This window comes from Mobula birostris, chromosome 9 (assembly GCF_030028105.1).
Source record: "Mobula birostris isolate sMobBir1 chromosome 9, sMobBir1.hap1, whole genome shotgun sequence".
Lineage (NCBI taxonomy): Eukaryota > Metazoa > Chordata > Chondrichthyes > Myliobatiformes > Myliobatidae > Mobula > Mobula birostris.
In genome coordinates, this window is record NC_092378.1 from 109571150 (window position 1) to 109587163 (window position 16014).

General features: G+C 39.9%; 1 protein-coding gene across 4 annotated transcripts in view; it reads left to right on the forward strand.

The window, feature by feature from the left end:
• snrnp25 (small nuclear ribonucleoprotein 25) overlaps positions 1 to 16014 on the forward strand; it is an 88178-nt gene that overhangs the window by 27308 nt on the left and 44856 nt on the right. For 2 of the 4 annotated variants that reach the window (XM_072268595.1, XM_072268592.1), the window contains 2 exons: positions 27 to 87; positions 7035 to 7271. In XM_072268595.1, coding sequence (XP_072124696.1) covers positions 27 to 84 — 58 coding nt within the window. In that variant the 3' untranslated portion in view covers positions 85 to 87; positions 7035 to 7271. Of the gene's footprint in view, positions 1 to 26; positions 88 to 7034; positions 7272 to 16014 lie in introns of those variants that run through there. The other 2 variants (XM_072268594.1, XM_072268593.1) reach the window with 1 other exon arrangement.

The window sequence follows — 16014 nt, forward strand, 5'->3', positions numbered from 1 at the left end:
TCTAAAGTGCACACTTTTCATTCTAGTTACGGAATAAGGAATCGAGATGAAGTAACCTTCATAAAGAAGCTCCGTAAAAAATAAAAGGTTGGTGTGTTGTCAATGAATGTGTAACATTTACCTTGTATGTAATAGGAAAAAGCTTTTATAAGGTATTGTATCTCTGCCATATTTTACTCAAATAGTTATCAGAAAGCAGTTCTTGGCTAGAGGTTTTATTAATGTTTCATGTCTCAAAGGAGTTATCTTGCATACCAAAGCATCAGGTCCATAACAGATGCCATCTCATTGGCTCTTCACACAACCCTGGAACATTTGGACAGCAAAGGTGCATACATCAGGATGCTCTTTATCGACTACAGCTCAGCACTTAATAGCATCATCCCCTCAAAACTAATCAGTAAACTCCAAGACCTGGGCCTGAATGCCCACTTGTGCAAGTGGATCCTGGAGTTCCTCACTTGCAGACCCCAGTCAGCAAAGACTGGCAAAAACATCTCCATAATATCTGTCAGAACATGAGAACTGCAGGGATGTGTGCTTAGGTCCCTGCTCTACTCGCTTTACACCAATGACTTTGCAGCTAAGTACAGCTCCAACGCCATATACAGGTTTGCTGGTGACACCGCTGTCATGGGCCATATCAAATGTGGTGATGAATCAGCATCCAGGAGGGAGATTGAACATTTGGCTGAGTACAGCAACCTCTCGCTTTCTGTCAGTAAGACCAGCAAACTGATTGTAGACTTCTAGAGAGGGAAGCCAGACGTCCATGAGCCAGTAATCATCAGAGGATCAGAGGTGGAGAGGGTCAGTAACTTTAAGTTCCTGGGTGTCACTATCTCAGAAGACCTGTCCTGGACCTGCCATATAAATGTCATTGCAAAGAAAGCACGACAGTGCCTCTACTTCCTCAGGAGTCTGCAGAGGTTCAGCATGTCAGCAAAAACTGTGGCAAATTTCTACAGATGTGTGGTGGAATGTGTACTGACTGACTGCATTACACTCTGTTATGGGAGCAGAAAATCATACAAAATGTAGTGGATTCGGCCCAGTCTATCATGGGTAAAGCCATGAACACATTGATATGAAACATTGACGTAGAAAAGAAGCATCCATCATCAAAGATCCTCACCACGTAGGCTATGCTCTTTTCTCGCTGCTACCAACAGCTAGAAAAAACAAGTGCCTCAGAACTCCTTGAACCTGACGGTGCTACCCCTCAACCATCGGGCTCTTGAACAAAAGGGGATAACTACGCTCATTGTAATTCTGGTGTCTCACAGCCGATGGTCTCACTTTAAGGACTCTTCATCTTGTTATTTCATGCACTCATTATTTATTGCTATTTATTTACATTTGCATTTGCACAGTTTATAGAAACATAGAAAATAGGTGCAGGAGTAGGCCATTCGGCCCTTCGAGCCTGCACCACCATTTATTATGATCATGGCTGATCATCCAACTCAGAACCCCGCCCCAGCCTTCCCTCCATACCCCCTGACCCCCGTAGCCACAAGGGCCATATCTAACTCCCTCTTAAATATAGCCAATGTACTGGCCTCAACTGCTTCCTGTGGCAGAGAATTCCACAGATTCACCACTCTCTGAGTGAAGAAGTTTTTCCTAATCTCGGTCCTAAAAGGCTTCCCCTTTATCCTCAAACTGTGACCCCTTGTTCTGGACTTCCCCAACATCGGGAACAATCTTCCTGCATCTAGCCTGTCCAATCCCTTTAGGATTTTATACGTTTCAATCAGATCCCCCCTCAATCTTCTAAACTCCAACGAGTACAAGCCCAGTTCATCCAGTCTTTCTTCATATGAAAGTCCTGCCATCCCAGGAATCAATCTGGTGAACCTTCTTTGTACTCCCTCTATGGCAAGGATGTCTTTCCTCAGATTAGGGGACCAAAACTGCACACAATACTCCAGGTGTGGTCTCACCAAGGCCTTGTACAACTGCAGTAGTACCTCCCTGCTCCTGTACTCAAATCCTCTCGCTATAAATGCCAGCATACCATTCGCCTTTTTCACCGCCTGCTGTACCTGCATGCCCACTTTCAATGACTGGTGTATAATGACACCCAGGTCTCGTTGCACCTCCCCTTTTCCTAATCGGCCACCATTCAGATAATAATCTGTTTTCCTATTTTTGCTACCAAAGTGGATAACTTCACATTTATCCACATTAAATTGCATCTGCCATGAATTTGCCCACTCACCCAACCAATCCAAGTCACTCTGCATCCTCTTAGCATCCTCCTCACAGCTAACACTGCCACCCAGCTTCGTGTCATCCGCAAACTTGGTGATGCTGCATTTAATTCCCTCATCCAAGTCATTAATATATATTGTAAACAACTGGGGTCCCAGCACTGAGCCTTGCGGTACCCCACTAGTCACCGCCTGCCATTCTGAAAAGGTCCCGTTTATTCCCACTCTTTGCTTCCTGTCTGCTAACCAATTCTCCATCCACATCAATACCTTACCCCCAATACCATGTGCTTTAAGTTTGCACACTAATCTCCTGTGTGGGACCTTGTCAAAAGCCTTTTGAAAATCCAAATATACCACATCCACTGGTTCCCCCCTATCCACTCTACTAGTTACATCCTCAAAAAATTCTGTGAGATTCGTCAGACATGATTTTCCCTTCACAAATCCATGTTGACTTTGTCCAATGATTTCACCGCTTTCCAAATGTGCTGTTACCACATCTTTGATAACTGACTCCAGCAGTTTCCCCACCACCGACGTTAGGCTAACCGGTCTATAATTCCCCGGTTTCTCTCTCCCTCCTTTTTTAAAAAGTGGGGTTACATTAGCCACCCTCCAATCCTCAGGAACTAGTCCAGAATCTAACGAGTTTTGAAAAATTATCACTAATGCATCCACTATTTCTTGGGCTACTTCCTTAAGCACTCTAGGATGCAGACCATCTGGCCCTGGGGATTTATCTGCCTTTAATCCCTTCAATTTACCTAACACCACTTCCCTACTAACAAGTATTTCGCTCAGTTCCTCCATCTCACTGGACCCTCTGTCCCCTACTATTTCTGGAAGATTATTTATGTCCTCCTTAGTGAAGACAGAACCAAAGTAATTATTCAATTGGTCTGCCATGTCCTTGCTCCCCATAATCAATTCACCTGTTTCTGTCTGTAGGGGACCTACATTTGTTTTTACCAGTCTTTTCCTTTTTACATACCTATAAAAGCTTTTACAGTCAGTTTTTATGTTCCCTGCCAGTTTTCTCTCATAATCTTTTTTCCCCTTCCTAATTAAGCCCTTTGTCCTCCTCTGCTGAACTCTGAATTTCTCCCAGTCCTCAGGTGAGCCACTTTCTCTGGCTAATTTGTATGCTGCTTCTTTGGAATTAATACTATCCCTAATTTCTCTTGTCAGCCACGAGTGCACTACCTTCCTTGATTTATTCTTTTGCCAAACTGGGATGAACAATTGTTGTAGTTCATCCATGCAACCTTTAAATGCTTGCGATTGCATATCCACCGTCAATCTTTTAAGTGTCATTTGCCAGTCTATCTTAGCTAATTCATGTCTCATACCTTCAAAGTTACCCCTCTTTAAGTTCAGAACCTTTGTTTCTGAATTAACTATGTCACTCTCCATCTTAATGAAGAATTCCACCATATTATGGTCACTCTTACCCAAACCCAGTTATTGTTTATTGATCCTGTTTACAGTTACTGTTCTATAGATTTGCTAATTATGTCCACAGGAAAAAGTTTCTTAGGGTTGTATGTTGTGACATGTATGTATACTGATAATAAATTTTACTCTGAACTTTGTACTTTAACCGGGGTGTTTCATTTGGCTAGTTGTGACAGGGAGCGCTCGGTAAATGCAGTACATGCAGATGTGCATTTTTACCAGCCAGCGGTTCACATTGGCCAAGTATGAGTACAGAACTATTGTTGGGTTTTTTGGTAGATATCATTTGGTCAATTTTGCTAGTTCTCTTTTCACTCATTTTTATAAGTTTGATTTTTTGATGCACTGAAGTGCCAAGTGACTCCAGCCAGTTTTCTTCATTCATACTGTTACGTAACCGGCAACAATGAATATTAATCGAGACTGGTTATATAAAAACAGCCAAACATTTATTAAACACGTATAAATGATAAGGAAAAAAAACAAAGGAAAACTTTAACCAGGTACACAGCCATTCATCAACTCGCCACTCGGCTCTGGTTCTTAAAGCGTTAAATGCGAAAATAGCCCTTAAAGCGATACAGTCAGATACAGTTCTTAAAGCGATAACTTCGAAAGTCCAACAGTTTTACACATTCAATTGGGAGAGACTTCTCTGGAGAACGATTTCTTCACCAACGCACTTTTACTGCTGGTTCTGTCCACAGGATTCCCGATGCCGAAATTAGACAGTTTAAATCGACTGACCTTAAATTTCTTTTAGAGAGAGCACCTTGTTGCATGAACTCATTGTGCTATTGCAAGAATTATCTTGATGCAGGTTCTCTCCGGTGAAGACTCAATAAGGTCGATTCTTTATTAAACTGCCAAACGATGCCGACTTCTCTCGATCCTTCACTTAGATGAATTCTTCACTCTCCCTTCAAAACTGTTGGAATTGAGTAAATTGGCACTTCCAGCCACAAATTTCCAGTCCAAATACAATATCTTGTAAGAGAAGACACCTTACGTTTTAAAAATGAAACTGCATCACAAAAACAAACACGCAACAGAAACGGAGGCACAACACATCCTACCTGGAAATCTACAAACTCAAAAACCCTACTGTGTCACCTGAGTCAACCCTTATATAGTCACAGGGCACATGTCATCACGTGACCTCACATCGGCGGGAAAATCACATCAGGTGACCTCCAAAAGACCATTTCATCATTCTCACAAAAAAAGCAGATCTCCTTGAGCATGTAACAATGCACATGATTACAGCATAGTAGTTTAAGTAGTGTGAAATTGTATTGTAATTTTTTAGGACAACACACATGATAATATTGACCTTTGTTCTTCAAATTTCATCATATTTGGAGACACAGTGCATTTAATCCGTATGTCGAGAAGTGAATAACATGACAGATAACTAGTTTTATTTTGGACCGGTATTTTCTGGGGGAGATGGATTTAGAGTGTAATCCAATTACAAAAATTGCTCAGGAAAAAAAACACATTCTAACTGATTTTGTTGTTGGGGGGTATGAAATTGAAAATGTTTTGGGTTGAAACCCTCCTTCAAATGCTGAGTTTCTTCAGCATGTTACTTGTTGCTCCAGATACCAGCAACTGCATAAGCTTGCAGAACAATTAGTCATAGTCATACTTTATTGATCCTGGGGGAAGTTGGTTTTTGTTACAGTTGCACCATAAATAATTAAATAGTAATTTGTAAATTATGCCAGTAAATAAGTTCAGGACCAGCCTATTGGCTCAGAGTGTCTGACCCTTCAAGGGAGGAGTTGTAAGGTTTGATGGCCACAGGCAGGAATGACCTCCTATGACGCTCTGTGTTGCGTCTCGGTGGAATGAGTCTCTGGCTGAATGTACTCCTGTGCCCACCCGGTACATTATGTAGTGGATGGGAGACATTGTCCAAGATGACATGCAACTTGGACAGCATCCTCTTTTCTTTTTTTTACACAATGCCCACATTTCCTGCAACTTTTGTATCCTTGTACAATAACCAAAAATCCCCATTGAAAAGAACTGGTGTGTCAGCAACAAATTGCACAATCATAGTACCTAAGACCATAAGATGTAGGAGCAGAATTAGGCTATCAAGTCTGCTCCGCCATTCAGGCATAGCTGATTTATTTTTTTTAGCCCTATTCTCTCACTTTCTCTGCATTATAGCACAATACATGTCCTTCAGCCCACGATGTTGTACCAACCCTTCAACCTACTCTATGATCAATTTAACCTTTTCCTCACACATAGCCCTTCATTTTTATATCATCCATGTGCCTGTTTATGAGTTTCTTAAATGCCACTAATTTATCTGTCTCTACAACAAACCCTGGCAGGGTGTTCCATCCACCCACCATTCTCTGTATAAAAAAAAAATTGCCTCTGACATCCCCCCAAACTTTCCTCCAGTCACCTTAAAATTATGACCTTGTCTTAGCCATTCCCGCCCTGGGAAAAGATCTCTGGCTATCCTCTTGATTTATGCGTCTTGTACATCTCTATCAAGTCACCTCTCATTCTCATTCGCTCCACAGAGAAAAGACCTATCTTGCTCATCCTATCTTCATAAGACATGCCTTCTTGTCCAGGAAGTATGCTGGTACATTTTCTCTGCAAAGCTTCCATATCCTTCCTATAATGATGCAACCAGAACTTAACATGGTATTCCAGGTTTTATAAATCTGCAACATTGCCTTGTAACTCTTGAACTCAATGTCTGACTAATAAGATCCAACACACCACACACCTTTTATTACCACCTATCAATCTGCATGGGAATTGCCAAGAATCCTGTCACTACCGTTGTATTCTGTCTGTAAATTTGACCTTCCAACATAAATCACTTCATACTTTTCCAGGCTGAACCACGCCTGGCACTTCTTAGCCCTGTTCTTCATCCTGTCAGTGTCCTGATGCAATCTATAACAATCCTCCACTCTTTATCTCTTCTGTAGGTTGTATTAAGCTGATTACCTTTTTGCTTGGGCTTTTGTTGTTTAACCATTGTGTGATACAAATTGGGTATGGTAGAAGTGGGATTAAGAAGGTGAAATATAAATTATTAGACTCCAAGTGTGTCAATCTACACTTTGTGTTGTGATGTTAGCAGGAATTAGTTGGAAAATATCTCACGTAAGTGCGTTTTCATTGAGGTTTCTCTTCCTTGATGACAGGAGATTCAATGGAAATGCATAACAAATCCATACAGCTATTATTGACAGCCCCTTTGGTTCCAGTATAAAGTATTATGAGCTCCATAGGGGAGCATTTTTAATTACTTGGGGGGGAGGAAAGAGTTGGAAGCTACTTTAAAACAACAACTCTTTATCATGCCTTTCATTTTAGATCTGGATGGCACATGATCAGAAGGAATTTGTTTTCATTGGTGATGAAGCAGATCGTAGCTGCTACTGACAAAATTATTTCTTCTATCAAATTACAAAAAGAAGAAGTTGGATTATTTGTTAGAAAATTAAAGGTCAAGTGAAGAAAGATTTTTTGATTTGTCCCATTTGTAATGAATCTTCTTGGAAGGACTGCTTTTCAGCAAATAAAGTCTCATTTATTGAGTTTTTTAAAAAATTAGTTTTTTTAATCTTATATTTTCTGATATACAGATGCCCTCTTTCCACAGTTTCATTAGGTGTTACTGTTCTTGCTTTGTCTATATCTTGGGGCAAAATTGGATTTGAGATTCCATGATATTTTAAAACATAATTTCCCTATCAATAATTACATGACACTTCCTTGAAAGGAAGCACATCCCTCTTGACCAGAAACATACTCCTTATGAAAATCAATATGTGGGCTAGGTTATAATTAACTCATTTGTGAAAAAATGCTGGCTAGGATTTCTGCAGGTGTCTCCAATATTTTGATTTTGTTTGAATGTAAGATGTATTTGATTAAAAACAGTCTTTCTTGGGTTTTGCAACGCTTAAAAGCTGTTGGATTCTGATGTTTTTGATCTAAAGTTCTTTCAGAAGTTAAGAAAGAGGCATAAAACTTGGTGCTTCATGATCATTTTACTAAGCACTAATAGAACAAAGAGAGTTGGAAATGGGGAGAAGCAGAGGTTTATCAGGGGAAGAGAAGGAAACAAAGGAATAAAGATGATGCGCCAAAGTGTTCAGTCCTTCTTGTAACCCATAGATATTTCATTCACATTTGTAAATAAGAGTTAACCAATCAGATAGCCGCTATGCAAGTAATGCAATATCAAAAGTCTTCCAGAATCATGCAAAGAACTGTAACCACTAGGCAACAGACTGAACAATTGCAAATACATACTGTGATTACTGGGAGATGTACTAAACAGGTACATGTGTATAGGTAGTTATATAAAATACAAGCAGACAATTAATTGTTAAACTGCAAAGAAAATAACAATTATGAAGTCTAATCCAACATTTTCTCCCCCCCCCCCCCCCAATTCTAAATCATACATTTAGAATTATTACATCTGAAGATTCTGAGGCAGGAAAACTTGTGGTATTTACATTAAGTATAAAATAATTAAAAATTACCCATGTTATGGAAATATAAAATGGTATATATTCTTCAAAGTATTCATAAGATTGTGTCATACTTACACAGATTATAGGTGTAACATGGGTTTGAACTGCTCTGTTGATGGTAACTTTTATACAAGTAAGCCCATGGCCCTTGTGGCTACGGGGATCAGGGGGTATGTAGGGAAGGCTGGTGCAGGGTTCTGAGTTGGATGATCAGCCATGATCATACTGAATGGTGGTGCAGGCTCGAAGGGCCGAATGGCCTACTCCTGCACCTATTTTCTATGTTTCTAAAGATGTAAATTATGATATAGCATGTTAAGTCAAATATGACTCATAACATTCTTAGACTTAAATTATTGTAAAAAAATCCCACCTGTCAGGTTGATGTATTTTTATTGAAGTATTTGCTTCTTTCTGAATATAATCAGCTAAACCTGTTATGTCTTCAGACTCATCAGCTAGGTAAGTACAACACTCTTTGTCTATAACTGTATGTTCTCCCTTAACTACTAAGAGATCTAATGCCGTCCAATTTCGAAGAGCCATCTTATGCATGGCAACGATTTTTGTTGTTACTTTTCCCAGGGCATCAGCAGTGTCATTGCTTATGTTTTCTATAGCCGCAGGAACATTTTAATCTCTCTTATGCTCCTTGCAACATCATAAAATGAGAATAAAATTGATGCAAAAGGAGCTCCTTCTGAAATGACTTGCTTACTTCTAGACTATGGAGGTAAAGGTAAAGACTGTAAATGCTTCAGAGCAGGAAAGACATACCCTAAGTCAGGGTACGTCCTCCTGTTGTATCACTCCAAGTGGTAGAAATTTGGGAAGCAAACTATAGAGCTTGGGTTGATTTCGCACAATAATTGACTAAATTGTCTGCGCGAATGTGTATATCAGGCTCTCTGAGATCAAGGGCTCCCGACAGTGACATAGGACACCCTTGTTACTACTTCGACTTAATTTAGTTTTCTTGTTTGGGGTTATTCTGATGCTACATAAGACCACAGAAAGAACCTTAGGCCATGGTACGCCTTCCTCATGATACTTAGTTATTGCTTGATGGTTCCAATCATTCGCTCGACTTGTTCTGATGACTCGGGTGACGTGGACAGTGAAAAGAACATTCAATGCTCATCAGCTGACGTAATTCCTGACAACCACTCCCAGTGAAATGTGTTCCTTGGTTAGAGTTGATGTGACATGGCAATTCCCTAGGAATATAGTCCATGACCAGATTTTGCTGTGTGTGTGACACTGGCTTTCATTGCTGGAATAGCTTCCACCCATCTTGTAAACTTCTCCAGTATTACTAGTACGTCTGAGTATCCTTGACATTTAGCAAAGTAATGTAGTCCGCTTTTAAATGTTAAGATGAACGAGGTGGGGCAGGAGCACTTAATTGTGGTTCCTTCTCTGCTGCTCTGGGATTTGTTTCCAGGCATGCCATGCATCTTTCAACCATTTGTTGAGCTTGTGCCTTCAACTTTGGATTTGACTACCTTTGGGAGAAGCTGTTGAAAAACTTTTCCACTCCAATACGCCAGATAAGGAAGCAGCATAGATGGATCTATTAGTCTATAACCAATGCCATACCTCCATACTCCATCACTGTTTAACCTCCTACTGTTCTCCATCCAGAACCATTTTTCTTTGTTAGAGCATTGAGCTTGCATCTCTTGAATATCATGTATGGTTGTCTGTGATATAAAGTGCAGCTTTGTTTGCATAATTTCAGTTGTCAGGTTCATTGCATTACTTCTCAGTACTTCTTGTAATTCCTTGGCCTTCTAAACTTTTTTTTACTTCTTTTATTTCTTTCTGCACTGCCTTTTCAGCAATTTCATCCATGAATGGATTTCCACAGCTTTTCATTTCAGTCATTTTGGAGTGGCTTTTACATTTTAATACAGCAATCTGACAGCAATTATATGACATTCATGAGCTCTTTTACTCATGAATGTCATTAGTTGCCAATTCTTGATTGGGGTTCCTACTGCTGTAAGAAATTTCCGTTGTCTCCATAAGTTACCAAAATCATTAACAATTCCCAACACAGATCGAGAATCAGTGTAGCTATTAGCTGATCTTCTTTCCGTCACCTTACAGTCTTTAGTCAGGGCTTGCAGTTCAGCCTGTTGCACAGAGGTGCCAGGAGCTATGCTTTGTGATACCAGCACTTCAGATTCAGAGACAATGATCCATCCAGCCATTCAGAGTCCTTGTTAATCAGTGTACAGTATCAGATCTTTGGCAGAGTAATAACCAGCAGGATGCTGTCAGTCTCCATGTTCTTGAGTTAAGACTGCTATCATGTGTTTCGCATTGACATACAGGGTAAATGGCTTGCATATATCAGGGATTCTTAATGCAGTTGCAGTTTGTAATGTTGCCTCTAAAGTTTGAAATGCTTTTAGTTATTCTTCATTAAGTCACAGTGTCATCTGAGTCCTTACTGCCTTTCAGCAGATTGTTGAGTGTTTGGGCAATTATACCATATGAATCAACCCATGCTCTGTTGAAGTTCCACAATCTCAGAAATGATTGAAGTTCCTGGAATGTTGTAGGTGGCTTTGCCGACTCAACGGCTTTTGCATGATCTTCAGTGAGTACCTGCTTACCTTGGGTGATTTTCTGTCCCAAGTAAATTACTACTTTTTGTTGCAATTATACTTTGCTTTGTGTTATTTGGAGGATAGATATTTTTTCTTTTTTTTATATAGGTATCCGTTAGTCTCATGAGACCATGGATTTGCACGTTGGAAGGTTTCCAGGGTGCAGGTCTGGGCAAAGTTGTATGGAAGACCAGCAGTTGCCCATGCTGCAAGTCTCCCCTCTCCACGACACCGATGTTGTCCAAGAGAAGGGCATTAGGACCCATACAGCTGGGCACTGGTGTCGTCGCAATGTGTGGTTAAGTGCCTTGCTCAAGGACACACACGCTGCCTCAGCCAAGGCTTGAACTAGCAACCTTCAAATCAATAGACAAACGCCTTAACCACTTGGCCAGGATAGGTAATTGGGCAAATAAAGTACATCATGTTCATGCTGGTCTGCAGCTTCAAATGTCGTTTGATAGTCCAATCAATGTCTGATAAGTCCCTCAGATATTGTCACAAAGCCATGTGAAAGACAGTGGGACTGTTGTGAAGCCGTTGTGCTTGTCTCATCCACTGGTATTGTTGATCATAAGCTAGAGATACAGCAAGCCGCACCACCCCACCATTTTAACCTTAACCTAATCATGAGACCATTTGCGATCACCAATTTAAACTACTAACCAGTACATCTTTGGACTATGGGAGGACACCAGAGCACCCAGGGGAAACCCACACACACACAGGAAGGAATGTATCAACTTTATTACAGAGGGCATTAGAACTGAACTCCAAACTCTGACAACCTCAGCTGTATTAGCGTCCCACTAACTATTACGCTACTGTGGCATCCCAGTGAAAGCCAACCATGGTTGCCTTCCAGGCACCAGTAATTCAGACCAGAATCCATTGGCCATATCAAGAACTGCATTCTGCTACTAGAGGGTTAGCTTGTCAATACATTGATTAGCAATCCAGTAATCCACTGTCAGTCTCCTTTCATAGGTTCCATCTTCAGTCTTATGTGTCTTCACTCCCTTGGTCATTATTGGGGCAAGCTGTGACATAGGTGCCAGTCCTATTGTTTCATCACTATCATTCTCATTTGAGTTACAAGAGACTGCTGTTGAGGCCATGTCATGTCTCTCCTGTAATTCTTCATTTGGTTAATGCAGAAATTTACCCTTTAGTCTTTTTACTGTCTATATCATACTGTCTTTGTAGTTTATTGCACATTTCATATTTTTTTCCAGTTGATTAGGAACATCTTTTCTCACTCCATTTCACAATTTTATTCGCTGATGCATTCGATCATACTGACTGCATATTCTTATCATCAATGTACACAATCCAGGCTTTTCCTTTCCCTCAGGCATTCTCTGGATCTTATCACATGCGTTCTTAATAAATTTAACATTGTTGGTACTCTTTCAATAACTTTATCTGACTGAGAAGTTTTATTCCGGTAACAGCTCAGTTTTATGACTTTGACCATTGTTTTAATTCATTCTTGCGCAACACTTGATTTGTATGTACTTTTTATTACTTTGACTTTGACTTAGTTAACAAATTTCACGTCACGTGTTAGTGATAATAAACCGGATTCTGATCCAGAAATATTAATAGATTGCAATCGATAGATTGCAGAACAAAAGCGTCAAAAAGTTGTCCTACAACCAAAGTTTCAATAGATTGTCTTGCAACCAAAATATTCTCCTGTAGCTTACTGGCTTGTTTGGATGAGCTCGATGTTATTTCAGTGCTCCTCTGATTTTTACAAATCTGCTTCTTTTTTCAAAAAAGCAATGTATAGTAATTTCTTCACTTCTACACTACCACCAGATGATGTATTGAAGTAAAACTAGGTTTTATTTGGAATATTTGGAATTGAGGAATCTCTTTTATCCTTTATTTCCATTTTTCCATTTTGTCTGGGATTCTTCTGAGTCCTTAAATCTTTGCAAACATCCTTGCCAATTGCGTCAATAATTGTTGAACTATAATGTTTTTGATCGAAGGTTCTTTTGGAAGTCATAAAACTTGTTGCTTCATGATCAATTTTTAAGCATTAATAGAACAAAGAGATTGGAAATGGGGAGAAGCAGAGGTCCAGGAGGGGAAAAGAAAGCAGAAGCAAAAGAATAACAATGTGTTCAGCCCTCCATATACCCCATAGATAATCTATTCAAATTTGTAGATAAGAATTAACCAATCAGATAGCCCCCATTAAAATAATGTGATACCAAGAAGCTTCCAAAATCATGTAAAGAGCTATAAGCACCAAGGGACACACTGAACAATTGCATATACATATTTGTGACCATTAGGAAACATACTAAACAGTATATAAAATATAAGTAGTATTTGTAAACTGCAAAGAAAATAACAATTATACTGTCTAATCCAACAAAGCCATGGGCAGAGCATTGCAAAAGCATCTTTTAATATGTACTGTATTAGTTTATAAAATGAGACAGCTAAAATGTCAGCTTAAGAATTAGCTGCTCTCTAAACTTATTTCTATTCAGCCAAAGCATAAAAAGCAACACATCAAATGATAAAAGCCTTTGTGCAATTGGATCCTGGATTTCCTCACGTGTAAACCCCAGTCAGTCTGGATTGACAAAAACATCTCCACAATCTCCATCAGCACAGGAGCACTGCAGGGATGTGTACTTAGCCCCCTGCTCTACTCACTTTACACCTCTGACTGTGTGGCTAAGTACAGCTCCAACACCATATACAAGTTTGCTGATGGCACCACTGTTGTGGGCTATATCAAAGGTGGTGATGAATCAGCATACAGGAGGGAGATTGAAATTTTGGCTGAGAGGTGTAATAACAGCAGCCTCTCACCCAATAGTAATAGGATCAAGGAATTGATTGTAGACTTCAGGAGAGGAAAACCAGAAGTCCATGAACCAGTACTCATCAGAGGTGGAGAGGGTCAGTAATTTTAAATTCTTGGGTGTCACTATCTCAGAAGATGTGTCCTGGACCCACTAAGGATGAAGCATGACTTTGTGCACATTTGGACACTGACCTCTTGTCATCATCAAGTAAATTGGATTAGCAAGTATGCAGATGATACTAAGATAGGTGGTGTAGTGAATAATGAAGTAGGTTTTCAAAGCTTGCAGAGAGATTTAGGCCAGTTAGAAGAGTGGGCTGAAAGATGGAGTTTAATGCTGTTAAGTGTGAGGTGCTACATTTTGGTAAGACTAATCAAATTGGACATACATGGTAAATGGTAGGGCATTAAAGAATGCAGTAGAACATAGGGACCTAGGAATAATGGTGCACAGTTCCCTGAAGGTGGAATCTTATGTGGATAGGGTGGTGAAGAAAGCTTTTGGTATGCTGGCCTTTGTAAATCAGAGTATTGAGTATAGGAGTTGGGATAGAATGTTAAAATTGTACAAGGCATTGGTAAGGCCAAATTTGGAGTATTGTGTACAGTTCTGGTCACCGAATTATAGGAAAGATGTCAACAAAATAGAGAGAGTACAGAGAAGATTTACTAGAATGTTACCTGGGTTCCATCACCTAAGTTACAGAGAAAGATTGAACAAGTTAAGTCTTTGTTCTTTGGAGCGGAGAAGGTTGAGGGGGGATTTGATAGAGGTATTTAAAATTATGAGGGGGATAGATAGAGTTGACGTTGATAGGCTTTTTCAATTGAGAGTAGGGGAGATTCAAGCAAGAGGACATGAGTTGAGAGTTAAAGCGCAAAAGTTTAGGGGTAACACGAGGGGGAACTTCTTTACTCAGAGAGTGGTAGCTGTGTGGAACGAGCTTCCAGTAGAAGTGGTAGAGGCAGGTTTGATACTGTCATTTAAAGTAAAATTGGATAGGTGTATGGACAGGAAAGGAATGGAGGGTTATGGGCTGAGTGCAGGTTGATGGGACTAGGTGAGAGTAATGCGTTCAGCATGAGCTAGAAGGGCCAAGATGGCCTGTTTCCGTGCTTTAATTGTTATATGGTTATATTATTGACTCAGTCACTGAGATCTATGTGGTGGTGAGCCTTACACTTCTGCAAGGCAAAGATCTCTACCAAACAACGCTTGCTCTACAACACTTCCTTCAATAACAAAGGTTCACACGCAGACCACAGAAAATGTGAATCATCTCCCACACCTTGGGAGACACCTCTTAATGCAGGCAGATATCAATGATAAGATTAACTGTTGCCTGAAATAAAACAAGTCCATTTGAGATGAGTGCATTCAAAGAGCACTTGCAATCTCAACATTAAAAGTATGGTCTTCTTGGTAGTAACAGTCCTTGACTTCCTATATTCTTCTAAGATACAGTATGTACATTGTAATATATGGATCTATTTCCTTTACTGCAATGACTTCCCTTAGTACTACCTATTGACTGATAACTCACCCGTGCGCATTGATCTATTCTCTCACTCAAAGATAATACACCAGGTTAATCTCACCTGTGCGTGCATGCTTTTATTTAATCGATATGTAGTTGTACAGACACAACAAACCGGCGACAAGTGTGAACCTGAATATCAGTGAATATTAACAGCTATGAGATGACAGAATTTGGAGGAAGGGATAGAGACAGTGAGGGGAAAGAGTGAACCAGTATGGAGAAAGCCGTCATGGATGCTAACAAGGAGATATGTGAGTAATAGTGCACAGTACACAGTGAGAGACACAGAATTAGCAAAGTTAAAGTGAAAATAACATGATGATGACCTTAGTCAGGAAAGTTGACAAAATTGATTGTGCTCATGAGGACTGGGAATTGTATATCGGGAGTGTTGAACTGTACTGTAATGTGAACGATGTGGATGAGGAAAAGAAAGTCTCCACGCTTCTTAGCTTAATTGGTGCTATAATGTATAGGATCTTACGCAAGTTAGTACTCCTGGAAACCAGCAAGCAAGACATTTGAACAGTTAGTAATAACCGAAGGATTTAGATTTTACAAAATGAATCAGTGGAAGGATGAAAGTATTTCTGAATACATTGCAGAGCTGCCCAGTGCAGTGACTTTGGAGATGGACTTCCTAATGCATTAAGGGACAGACTTGTATGTGGCATGGATAGTCAAAGTAATCAAAAAAGGCTACTGTGAGAAAAAGACCTAACCTTAAAATAGGCATTGACCACTGCAATATCGTTGGAGACAACAGAACAGGATATGTCATAACTACAGAAAAAGAGTTCAGAATGTGAAATGCGC